This window comes from Clupea harengus, chromosome 9 (assembly GCF_900700415.2).
Source record: "Clupea harengus chromosome 9, Ch_v2.0.2, whole genome shotgun sequence".
NCBI lineage: Eukaryota > Metazoa > Chordata > Actinopteri > Clupeiformes > Clupeidae > Clupea > Clupea harengus.
This window is the reverse complement of record NC_045160.1, coordinates 2,829,942-2,842,441: the sequence shown is the minus strand read 5'-3', so window position 1 is coordinate 2,842,441 and position 12,500 is coordinate 2,829,942. Positions and strand designations below refer to the sequence as shown.

Here is a 12,500-nt window from a genome sequence, read left to right as displayed (position 1 = left end):
GGTGAAGGAAGATGAACTGCAGAGCATCCTGAACTACCTGCTCACCATGAATGAGGTCAGTGAGCTCAGTAACCTCCATTATGCAGCTGCTGTCATGTCCTCCAGTGCACCAACAGTCAGAGGATGAAAGTGTGCGACCGTGTGCCCCTGTGTAGATGTTTGTGTCAGATTCATATTGTGTGTGTGTGTGTGTGTACGTGCTTCACATTTTTTGTACATAATTTTTGTAGGTGTGTGTGTGAGTTGCATAGAGCGCTCCACCAGTGTTCTATAGAATACTCTGGAGGTAGCCTGGCCTCCGTACTATCACCAGTGTTCTATAGAATACTCTGGAGGTAGCCTGGCCTCCTCACATGTACTATCACCAGTGTTCTATAGAATACTCTGGAGGTAGCCTGGCCTCCGTACTATCACCAGTGTTCTATAGAATACTCTGGAGGTAGCCTGGCCTCCTCACATGTACTATCACCAGTGTTCTATAGAATACTCTGGAGGTAGCCTGGCCCCCTCACATGTACGATAATGGTGTCCCTGCCTGAGTAAGTGAGTGTTTTATTCATGGGTGCCTTCCTGAACCTACCTCATGTTCTACCACCACAGGACGAGAACATCCACGATGTGCTGCAGCTCCTCGTGGCTCTCATGTCTGAACACCCAGCCTCTATGATCCCCGCCTTTGACCAGAGGAACGGCATACGGTGAGCCCCGGGGGACACACAGTGCGCTTCGCAAAAAAAGGCACACGCATAAACAGCGGCACGGTTAGAAGTTATGTATGTGTGGCAAGCGAGCCGCATGAATAATTTAGCTAATCTGTACGAGTGTAAGTCTGTGCGTTGCCGGAGCCAATTTGCATATCTATCGGGGGAAGCTGGCGAACATGCCATCACACGCGGGAGTGGGTTTCCCGTGCGCGATGAAATATAAATGGAGCTCGGCCGAGTGATTCTTCCCAGCCTGGCGAGAGAGGAAGGCCATTCTGAGGAAGTGCGCTGCAAAGCCCTCTTTGATGAGGAAACTAATTTCATGGCAGCGCTAGGGCTTTACAATGCGGGAGGAAAATCCCGTTCATTTCTCGACAGGCGCAACGCAGCTTTATGAAGCAGTCACAGTGAGAGTGAAAGTTAGTAACCCAACCATTGCATGTTTAACAATTTCATTATCCCTCTCAGGGTCATCTACAAACTGCTGGCCTCTAAGAGCGAGGGCATCCGGGTTCAAGCCCTGAAGGTCCTCGGCTACTTCCTGAAACACCTGGGCCACAAGTGAGTATTGCCCCCCCCCCCCAAACCACACCACACTCCTGTACACACAAACTCCCCCCCCCCAAACCACACCACACTCCTGTACACACAAACTGTCTTGTCTCTCATAGCATTTATTAAATATGCATGGGACTTGCTAGTACACAAAAGCCTGTTGGGTTGATGCTTCCGACCGCCGCGTGCTTTAAAGAGATTCATATGGCAGTCTTTTTGAAAGGATCAGAGGAAGCACCCTCTCCCTCGCTCCCTCGCTGCGTTATGGAGTTGATTATGCATGGGGGGGGGGGGACTACGTTGCAACTCGAATGAGGCTCTTTCTCTGGGTGGCTGTCAGTGTCTTGCCAGCGCATTCATACCACTGCTGCCTCCCACACAGAGGTGATTAGGCCTGGCACGAGCACGTGGCTCAGCTCACATCGGCTGCAAATGATTCATGTGGTCAGTGCGTTTCTGACTACAGTGCAGCGGTTCTCCAGCTCTTCTCCCTTTGTCCTAACACTGGAAAAGGGGAAGGCTTGGAGGGTGTGTGGGTGCTCTCATCCAGGGGTCTTGTTCCACTTGTAGTCTGTGACAGCCTGAGTCTTGTTCTGTTACTGGAGGATTAAGGCAAGGCAAGTTTATTTATATAGCACAATTCATACACATTGGTATTTCAAAGTGCTTTACAAACGAGCAGAGACAAAAGCATAGAAAAATACGAGACTAAAACAGTAAAGTGCATTATAAAAGAATGATACAAGATTTAAAATTAAGCTAAAAGAAAATAGAAAAGATACATACATTGAAAAGTAAATAAATAAGTAAATAAATAAGAGTGCATTTGATCAGTTAACACAAATCATCTGAGAACAGATGGGTCTTAAGTCTGGATTAGAATCTGGCTACAGTTGGAGTACATTTGATGTCATCAGGAAGTTGGTTCCAGAGCTGAGCAGCGTAGCAGCTTAAAGCTGCTTCACCATGTTTAGTTCTGACAGTAGATATTACCAACAGATTTTTCTCCAGTGATCTGAGAGATCTAGAAGGTGTATACTGCTGAAACATATCTGAGAGGTAATATGGTCCTGTCCCATTTAGTGACTTATAAACAGTCAATTCTCTTGGTTTTTGTAAGAACTGTAGCAGCTGCATTTTGTACAAGCCAAAGAATGTTTGGTAGTCTTTTAAGGAAGGCCTGTGTAAAAACCATTGCAGTAGTCAACCTTGATGGGGATAAAGGCATGAATGAGTTTTTCTAAATCGTGTATTGACATAAGGCCTCTAAGTTTGGCTATACTTTTGAGATGGTAAAATTATGACTTGGTTATTGCTTTCACGTGGTTGTTAAAACTGAGATTGCAATAAATTAAGACACAAAGGTTTTTAACAATGTCCTTCACTGTAAGACCTTTTGTTTCAAGATGAGTAGCAATTCTAAGTCCTCATTTTTCCCAAACAAGATTACTTCAGTTTTGGAAATGTTGCGACATCCAGCTGTTTATTTTGTCAATGCATTGTGACAAAGTGATTCTAGGGGACCATAGTCATTAGGTGAGAGGGCCAATCAAATGTGGCTGTCATTAGCATAGCTATGATAAGAAATCTTATTGTTTTTTAATGATTTGCCCAAGCTATATAAAGATTGAATAATAAAGGCCCCAAGATCGAACCCTGGGGGACACCACATGTCAACGTTGTTGGTCTTGAGGTTTAGTTTCCAATGGCAACAAAGAAGCTCCTGTCTTGTAAGTATGACCTGAGCCACTTGATAACCGTACCTGAAAATCCAACCCAATGTCCAGTCTGTGCAGTAGGATATTATGATCAACAGTGTCAAAGACTGCACTGAGGTCCAATAATATTAGGACTCATGTTTTGCCTCTATCTGTATTAGATGTATGTCATTTAAAACCTTAATGCGCGCTGTTTCAGTGCTGTGATATGCACGTAAATCTGACTGAAAGTTAGCAAAATAGCCATTGGACATTAAGGAAGTGGTTAGTTGTCTTTTTCAGTCATTTTGCCAACAAATGGTAGATTGAATATGGGCCGGTAATTGTTTAGTATGGAAGCATCTAGATTGGTCTTGTTAAGTAGGGGCTTTGTGGTGGAAAAAAATGTAAACTCATTAATCAATGTATATTAACCAGTGTGTAGATTATTAACTCATGTAATACTCAGTATAAGTAGAACATTTCATGTACTCATGTATATTAACCAGTGTGTAGATTATTAACACACTTATAAATGGAACACGAGCAAATCAACATAATCACTGGGATATACACAAAAACCTCATTGTCAAAATTATTGTGCTATTATAAAATAAGTTAGAATGCCCAATCTGTGCTCAAATATAGGGCTGGGCACAGTGAGAGTAAGGAATCAGTACATCAAGGACTATAGAGATCCGCTACATACAGGCCGGAAGGTCTGAAGACCAGATAACTAAACCCTGTTACTGGGCAAAACTTCTAAACTTGGCATAGATTCAACTCAGAGTTCATCTAGGGACAGTGCACGATTCCAACCTAGAGGTTACTTAGAGTGCATCTTGGTGCAGGTGGCCCAAGACCCCTCCCTCAAGGCCTGTTTTGAGTTTCCAAAGGGTCAGAGGTTTTCAAATGTTTCACTGTCATGCTATAGCTATAGTCATACAGGCCCAATTAATATTAAGTGATATATGGTGACAGGATAAGTACCAAGGCCAAGCAAATGTATAAAAGGATGTTCAAACCATTGTAATAGCAGTATAGTCTTGCGGCTTGCTCAGGTTTATGATGTTGGTATTGCACTAGCAAAATAAACCTTTTTTTGCTCCACACTCTGCCAGTTTGCTGAAATTATTGAAGACGTCTTCTGAAACCAACAAGAACAATGAATTTTAATCGGGTCAGAAAAAAGAGTTTTTTCCTTATCTCAAACCTACAAATCTGACACAACAGCTTTATAACCGCTGTTTTCAGGGACAGGGAAATGCGCCAGACAGCAGTGATATATTTATCACTGCTGCTGCCAAGAGGTGAAAAAGTTGGTAGGCAAAATATCGAAGCAACATGTGGAAGAATTGAGTTTAATCAAGCTGAGTTCCTTTCTCTTTGTTGCTGGTAATCTCAAATGTTAAACTGTAATTGAGATTAAGATGAAAATCGAACTGAATTGAGGGACTCTGCATGCTGTCTGGAGAGGGAGAGGGCAATGGCAGCGAGGGAGAGAGAAACACATGGAGAAAGGAGATGGATTGAAAAGTGCCATTATGATTTTTGTGTTTTAACACAGACTGGCAAAATAACAGTAATTAAATAATTAGAACAAGGAGAGCCATAATTGAAAATGAAGAACTAATTATCAATATTATTAATTAAAATGTGCATGAAAATAGACTTATACACATGCATACACGCATACACACATTCACACACACACATGAAATAGATTAAATAAACAGAACATTAATGTCTCTCTGACTCACTGTCTCTCAGCTAACATCACACCCTTTCTTGTTTTCTCTCTCTCTCTCTCTCTCTCTGTCTCTCTCTCTCTTTCTCTCTCTCTCCCCTGTTTTCCCTCCACTAATAAATGTGTGAATGTAAGCCCCCCTCTTTTGTCAGTGAGGAGGTTTTCTCTTTCAGCCTCCCCCTCGGCCCAGCACGTCAAACACATAAAAGCTTCATCCATCCTCCTACTCTGACACTGACTGTATGTCTGGCCATGAGGAACCCATCTCAGAAAAAAAATAGTATAAAAAACAACAATTCCTTTCCTGTCAGTGAAGCCGCTTCAATGGTCCCTAACAATCAGATTTGAAAAAAAGAAATATGCTCAGTGGTGTGCTTTTAAAGTGACAGACATTATTATTTAAAGACAAGAACCCATGCAAATGATTTGACTAATTGGTAGACTTCACTGGCTTATGTTTTTTTTGTTTGTTGTGTCTCACTGTTTGTAATGGAGATTTAATTCAGTTCTGTGTTGATGTCACATGCTCAACATCCTGTTGAGATTCATCAGAAGATGTCAAATTAAAAGTGGATATTTAGGTGCACGCTAGAAGTAACTCTGTTCAGAAGAGGGATTGTGAGGCGCACCATGGTCTTGCCCTCATGGGCAACAGTGCAGTATTGCCTTATTTCACACAGCGCCTTATTTCAGTATTGTCTTACGCTCAGTGGCCAGTCTTTTAAACAGATGATGATAAAAAACAATGGTGCTGTGGAGAGCTGTGCAGTGGTCTCTCCCCAGCTCCCTCTCTCTTTCTCTTGGTCTCTTTCTTTTTTTTCTCTTCTATTCTGGAAATACGTGCCTTCCCTTTGCACCTTAATCTTTACCACCATTCTTACGGGTGACGGTGATGACGATGGTGGTTGACACACAAAAGCATCTCTGCATGCAGCTCCTCCACTCAGCCCTTAAAGCTGTCATTTTGCCCAGACTGTAAGGGGGAGCGAGAGTAGGGAATAGAGGAGCGGAAAGAGGATGAGTCAACTGTTTGCCCTTTCCCTCTGTTTTTTTTCGTCATCTGTCGCTTTTCCACATTCATACACATTGATACATACTCACGTGGTTAAAATGGTCCCTTGCTATCACCGTACGAGTCACCAGCCTCTCAGAGAGAGGGAGACAGTGCCTGCTCTCTCCGTGCTTGTCAGAGATGTCCGCCGACTCGGGGGCTGTGCTGAGGGCGCCTGAAGAGGAGCAGCATCCAGGTCTGGTGTTGTGACAGGGAGTTGGGCTGCTGTGTGTGTGTGTGTGTGCACACTACGCTGCCAGTTTGTCGCGGTGAAAGCACCTTCGTTGGTGTTCTGACAGTGTTTCTGGAACTCCGTCTCGTTACCGTGGGAAACGGCGCTGATGCTGCCTGACAGTTTTTTGTGTGTGTACATGTGCCTGTGTTTATATGTGTGTGTGTTTGTGTGTGCGTGCGTGTGTGTGTGTGTTTGTGTGTGTGCGTGCTCTACAGGAGAAAGGTGGAGATCATGCACACACACAGTCTCTTCACATTGCTTGGGGAGAGGCTCATGCTGCACACCAACACCATCACCGTGACGATCTACAACACCCTCTATGAGGTACAGCCTTGCTCTCCCTCTCTCTCTCTCTCTCTCTCTCTCTCACACACACACACACACACACACACACACACACACACACACACACACACACACACACACACACACACACACACACACACAAACCAGACACACATGACAATATCACTCTCCTGCCTTACATCCCTTTTTTTAGTAATTTGATAATGGATGCTTCCATCACTGACTCCTGTACATTTTATTAGCATCAAATTCAATTGGACAGATCAGGAGATAAAAGGTAACTGCAGTGAGTGACTAGCTGTTTGCTTTTTTTTTGTTTGTTTAATATTTTTTCACCAACAGATCCTAACGGAACAGGTGTGCACACAGGTTGTGCACAAACCACACCCTGACCCAGACTCTACAGTGAAGATCCAGAACCCAAGTATGTTCTACTGCCCTGGAAGGTTATTCAAAATGTTTGTAGCTCTTTCCGGAGTTCACTGAATGAATAACTACGTTTTGTAATATTCTGCACAGCGTGCATTGTTATAATGATAATCTCACAAATAGCTGTTATAGCTGTTAACGCATGGCTTGAGGGCTATTCAATACACTAATTCAGAAACATGCTCAGTAAACCAGTTCTCCATGGACATATTACCTCTGGCATTTCAGTGGCATTCACACCAACATTAATGAGAATCTTCTTAATAAAAAGCTCTAACGCTTTTGTGAGAAACACTAACAGTTTTAATCTCCAAGAATAATGTCAGATTTACTTGTGCAAATGGATTTGCAGGGCGACTGTTGAAACCATGCTTTCAGTATTCAGTATATGCAGTGATGAGCGAAGAACAATGGCATGTAATGGAGTTCTATTTTGAAAATGAAGTATATTTTACATCTGTTTACATGGATTACTTGGATTAGGTTTATTTAGATTAATTCAAATCCAGCTCAACAGATCCATGTAGCACTATTGATAGAGCGCGGTAGATAAAAGGTCAAAAGTTCAATGTCTACATGCATTGAATTTACACTGGATCCCTATATATCGAGTTCTTGCTGCTCCAGAGTGAATAGCAATGAGAGGTCATAACCTTGTTTCTACACATGGTCACTCAAATAACCAAAAGCTTGAATCGTCTGAGCACATATTGTTTGTAGACAATTTCAGAAATGTTCTTGCATTCAAAGCCCAGAAATCCTGGCTTCCACCTTGAAGATGATGCAGACTTACAAAAGACTGGATAATTGCTTAGTGGAACAGAGAGTTTTAAAAAAATATGTCTTACCTCTGGACAGGGATTTTGAAAAAGAGCTCTCTTTGTGAAAGACACCAAGTTTGTGACACCAACTTGAACTTGTCACCTCAGTCAGGGCTAACCAGTACAAATAAATAGTCAGAGTTGAAAGACTGTCCCATCATGACCCATCACTATACTAAATACATCTAAATAAACATAATTTAAACTTAACCAAGTTATGTCCTTTGGGGCGACAGAGGTTGGTTGCTATGTTCACCATACACTGCAGGCAGAAATTGCGAAGTAAAGTAAACAGACAGAAATGATATATTTCTGCCTATTTACAGAATATTAAGTAAATTACGTTAATATAGTTTTAACTAGGAAGTGGTAAGGAAATGAGAAGTAAATAAGCTGTGAGGGTCTGTGTTTGGTGTGCCTGTAGTGATCCTGAAGGTTGTGGCCACGCTGTTGAAGAACTCCAGCCCCAGTGCTGAGCTGATGGAGGCCAGGCGCCTCTTCCTCTCAGACATGATCAAGCTCTTCAGCAACAGCCGAGAGAACAGACGGTGAGTCGGCATTCTCTCCTCTCCTCCATCGTCCTCTATTCTCCTCTCCTCTTCTCTCCTCTTCACTCTCTTTTCTCTATTTCCCTCTAATGTTCTATTCTCTCCCATGTTCTCCTTTGTTGTTCTCTCCTGTCCTCTCATCTCATCTCATCCCATCCCATCTCATCTCATCCCATCTCATCTCATCCCATCCCATCTCATCCCATCTCATCCCATCTCATCCTATCCCATCTCATCCCATCTCATCCCATCTCATCCCATCTCATCTCATCTCATCCCATCTCATCCCATCTCATCTCATCCCATCTCATCCCATCTCATCTCATCTCATCTCATCTCATCTCATCTCATCTCATCTCATCCCATCCCATCTCATCTCATCTCATCTCATCCCATCCCATCTCATCTCATCCCATCTCATCTCATCCCATCTCATCTCATCCCATCTCATCCCATCTCATCTCATCTCATCTCATCTCATCCCATCCCATCTCATCTCATCCCATCTCATCCCATCTCATCTCATCTCATCCCATCTCATCCCATCTCATCCCATCTCATCCCATCTAATCTCATCTCATCTCATCCTATCCTATCTTGTCCTCTCCTCCCCTGTCCTCTCTCTCTCTCTCTGCTTGTCCTTGGACCTTGTGCTCCCCAAACTCCGAGACAAATCATTTATAGTTCCATGTTAGAGGGACTAGATGGAAGAAAACCGTCTTCTTTATCTGCTGCCACTACCTCTCTCTTTCCCTCATATCTCCTCCATCCTCTCTCCTGTCCTCTCTGTGTCCTCTCTGATTCTCTCCTCCTCTCCTCTTTCAACCTTTCTACCTTATGCTCCATTCTCCTTTTTTTTTCTCCTCTCCTCTCCATCTCCTGTCCTCCCTCTCCCTTCTTGTCATGATGAAGCTCTTGTGTAAGAGTCGTTCGAACAGACGGCGAGGCCCCCTCTCTTCCTCCTATCCTCCTCCCAAACTAATTATCTCTGTGATTAATGCATCAAAGAGGAAGAGTGAGAGGAAGAGAAGAAGACGGGTGGAAGGGAAGGGGAAAAAAGCCATTGTTCCCCCTTGTTGTTGGCTGGTTAATGGGCTCCCCTCCATGCTAAATCATCCTTTAATTCATGGCATGTTCCTCGAGAGCAGATGTTTCAGTGATACGCTGTAGTCACACAGACACACACACATACACAGACACAAACACACACACACACACAAACACACACACACACACACACACACACACACACACACACACACACACACACACACACACACACAAACAAACACACACACACAGTTATGTAAACATCTTATGTAAATTCCCCATGGATCACATACATACTACACATTCTCCCAGTCCCTCTCACTTGTAAATTCACACACACACACACACACACACACACTCCTACAGCCCACACACTGCTTCTCCAGCGCTATCTCATACCGCACAGCAGCGCATGAGGCCAGCGCGCTGTGTGTCTCACGGCCGTGGCGCAGCACATTTCATGTGTCATGTGTCCATCCATCCATCAGGCCGCAATCCATGACAGCTTAAGCACCCGCCATCATGCCACTTCATCTCGCCTTTAATTAGAGTGGGGGGAGGAAGGCGGGCCCAGCAGCGCTACCCACTAATGCCAGCTGATGGATCTCCCCCTTACCCTCCCCCGCTGTAATAGCATGGCACTGATGGCCTAGCGGTGCGCGCCGTAATGGCACCGAAGCAGCATGGCACACATCTAAAGTCACGCTGAAAGTGAACAGCTAATAATGGCCTGATGATGGATTTGGGAGATAGAGGAACAACATGTTCTCCATAATGAGCTGACACCGACTGGTGTTTATGGTATTCTGATGATGTATTGACCCGAGACGCATTGCTGGAGCTCTGGTAGCTTGACAGGTGTGGCGTGCAGCAAAAAAAAAAGTCAAGGTTAGCAGTAATAGCATATGCCTCACTCAATGAATGCCAAAGCAGTCATGAACGTTTTTGCAGTGTACACACCACATGGGTAGAGATATTGGGATAGAAAATGTGTGAAAATTGTGAAGTTTTAGTGAATCATAATGTGGAGTTTTGAGGAAATATAGATGCGTGGAGATTTTTGGAGAAACTAAATTTGAGAAAGTATGGATGTGTTATTGTCAGTGATGAGTTGTTCTCGTGATGTTCTGATGTGGGTCTCTAAGGTTCTTATGTGAGGGTGAGATTCTGATGGAGTGGTTCTGTCCACGTGGCCAGGTGTCTGCTGCAGTGCTCTGTGTGGCAGGACTGGATGTTCTCCCTCGGCTACATCAACCCCAAGACCTTGGAGGAACAGAAGATCATGGAGATGGTGTACAACATCTTCCGCATCCTCCTCTACCACGCCATCAAGTATGAGTGGGGCGGCTGGCGCGTGTGGGTGGACACCCTCTCCATCGCACACTCCAAGGTAAGAAGCCCGCAGTTCCACACAGGCAAACACCACCCTCTGTTGACCAGGAGGGGAACTGCGATGTCACTGCGATTTCATGGAACTTGATTGCGTGTTAAATATGATGAATAGGGTTTGCTGTTGTGGTATTTATATGCTATTATACTTTGTTTATCGTCATTTCATAAGCGTTGGACACCACAATCTATCAAAAGTTTGAAAGTAATGTAATTGTAATTGTAATACTTTCGTTGAAAAAAGTTAGTGACAGTTTTAAAACATTAAAGCATGCTATGAGTGGTTGTCAAATGTCACTTCAAGGTTTGACATTGTTATTTGTCTAAGATGAAAATCAGACCAAATGTCTGGAGGACACAGTGGCTGTGACATTTTCAGAAGAAAGTAGCTTAATCCAAGATGACGCAGTAGTGCCATTCTAAAGGTGAAACCAAGGTGTGACCTGCTGTAACATTTCCCCAGGTGGCCAGGGAGTACAGCGAGTTCGGTAAATACCTTTAGCCTCATGTCACTGGCCATAATCAGGCCACCTAGAAAAGGCAGCCGCAGTAAAAGGAGAAAGAAGCTCTTTAGTGTGTCATGAGTCATCATAATGCAAAGCACCAACCTCCCCTCTCCTCCAGGTGACCTATGAGGCCCACAAGGAGTACCTGGCCAAGATGTACGAGGAGTACCAGCGGCAGGAGGAGGAGAACATCAAGAAGGGCCGCAAGGGGTTTGTGAGCACCATCTCGGGTCTGTCCGCCCAGCCGACCTCCATCAAGGGGGCCACTGGCGCCTCTCTGGAGCTGGATGACACCTCGCAGACCCAGACCCCTGAGAGCGAGGCCGACTACCCGGAGGGGGCCGAGGCGTCCAGGAACCCCCTGGCCGACGGGAAGGGCCCCGTTTTGGCGACAGGAGGGAAAGGTGAAGGAGGAGAAGGGGGAGAGGAGGAAGAGGAGGAGGAGGAGGAAGGGGGGGAAGAGGGTAATGCAGGTGGAGCAGCCGGGAGGGAGGAGGCAGGGGGGGTGCGCGTGGAGGTGCACGACCTGCTGGTGGACATCAAGGCGGAGAAGGTGGAGGCCACGGAGGTGAAGCTGGAGGACATGGACCTGTCCCCCGAGAGCACGCCGGCCGTCACCGCCGGTGTGGACGCGCTGCTCGGCAACGCCTACTCGGCCGCGGTGGAGAAGCTCGGGGGTGTCGGCGGGGTGCTTGTGCCTGAGTTGGGCGGTGCCAGACGGGCGGTGGTGGGCCTCGAGGAGAAGAGCGCCAGCGGGCCTCTGATCACCCTCGCGGATGACGACAAAGACGGACCTAAAAGCACGACTGCCGCCGTCGCGCCCGCTGGCAGTGGCTTCCTGTTCGGGGAGGTTGGCGCGTCAGGCGCAGACGCCAAGCTGCTGCCCGAGCTGGGTTCACGGGAACCACGGGTGTGGACGGGCGCCAGCGATGACCGGGGCCTGTTGGCACACATGACGGGCGGTGGCTCGGAGCTGGGCACTGGCCGCTGTGCCCTGGAAGAAGAGGGGGAGGAGACCACGTTCAAGCTGGCGCCTTCGCTGACGGACACGAGGCTAGTTGCTGATGCAGAGGCCAGCTATGCTGCGAGGGGTGCTGCGGGGCTGGCCGAGGTCGCTGCGGAGATGGAGGTGATGTGGCCGCCAAGGGAGCTGGGAGCTCGGCGGCTGCCGATGCGGGGAGCACGGCCTCGGACACAGAGAGGTCTGATGACGGCAAGGACAAGGAGGCCAAGAAGATCCAGACCACCACCACCACGCAGGTAACTGGGCAACGTTTCAATGCTATAGACATGGCCCCAGTCAGTCAGTGCTTTAATTTCATTGTTTATGTACTAATGTACGTTTTTTGACTGTGGTTTAATAGCTTTGTTTTCATCCTTGCATAGCCTTACCATTACATTTTCTGAGCACATCAGTAATAATGGTTCCTTAATTGTTCCGTGTTTTTTTGTCAATAGGGGC

At 45.8% G+C, this 12,500-nt stretch overlaps 1 protein-coding gene across 1 annotated transcript in view; it reads left to right on the top strand.

Annotated features, from left to right (window-relative positions):
- Nucleotides 1-12,500, top strand: part of LOC105909260 (neurobeachin-like) — a 279,483-nt gene that overhangs the window by 100,233 nt on the left and 166,750 nt on the right. The window contains 9 exon segments of the mRNA XM_031573056.2: nucleotides 1-55; nucleotides 601-698; nucleotides 1,173-1,265; nucleotides 6,205-6,313; nucleotides 6,638-6,719; nucleotides 7,970-8,093; nucleotides 10,341-10,533; nucleotides 11,157-12,108; nucleotides 12,111-12,298. The exon segment at nucleotides 1-55 is cut by the window's left edge and continues 8 nt beyond it. Of these exon segments, the coding sequence (XP_031428916.2) occupies nucleotides 1-55; nucleotides 601-698; nucleotides 1,173-1,265; nucleotides 6,205-6,313; nucleotides 6,638-6,719; nucleotides 7,970-8,093; nucleotides 10,341-10,533; nucleotides 11,157-12,108; nucleotides 12,111-12,298 (1,894 nt within the window).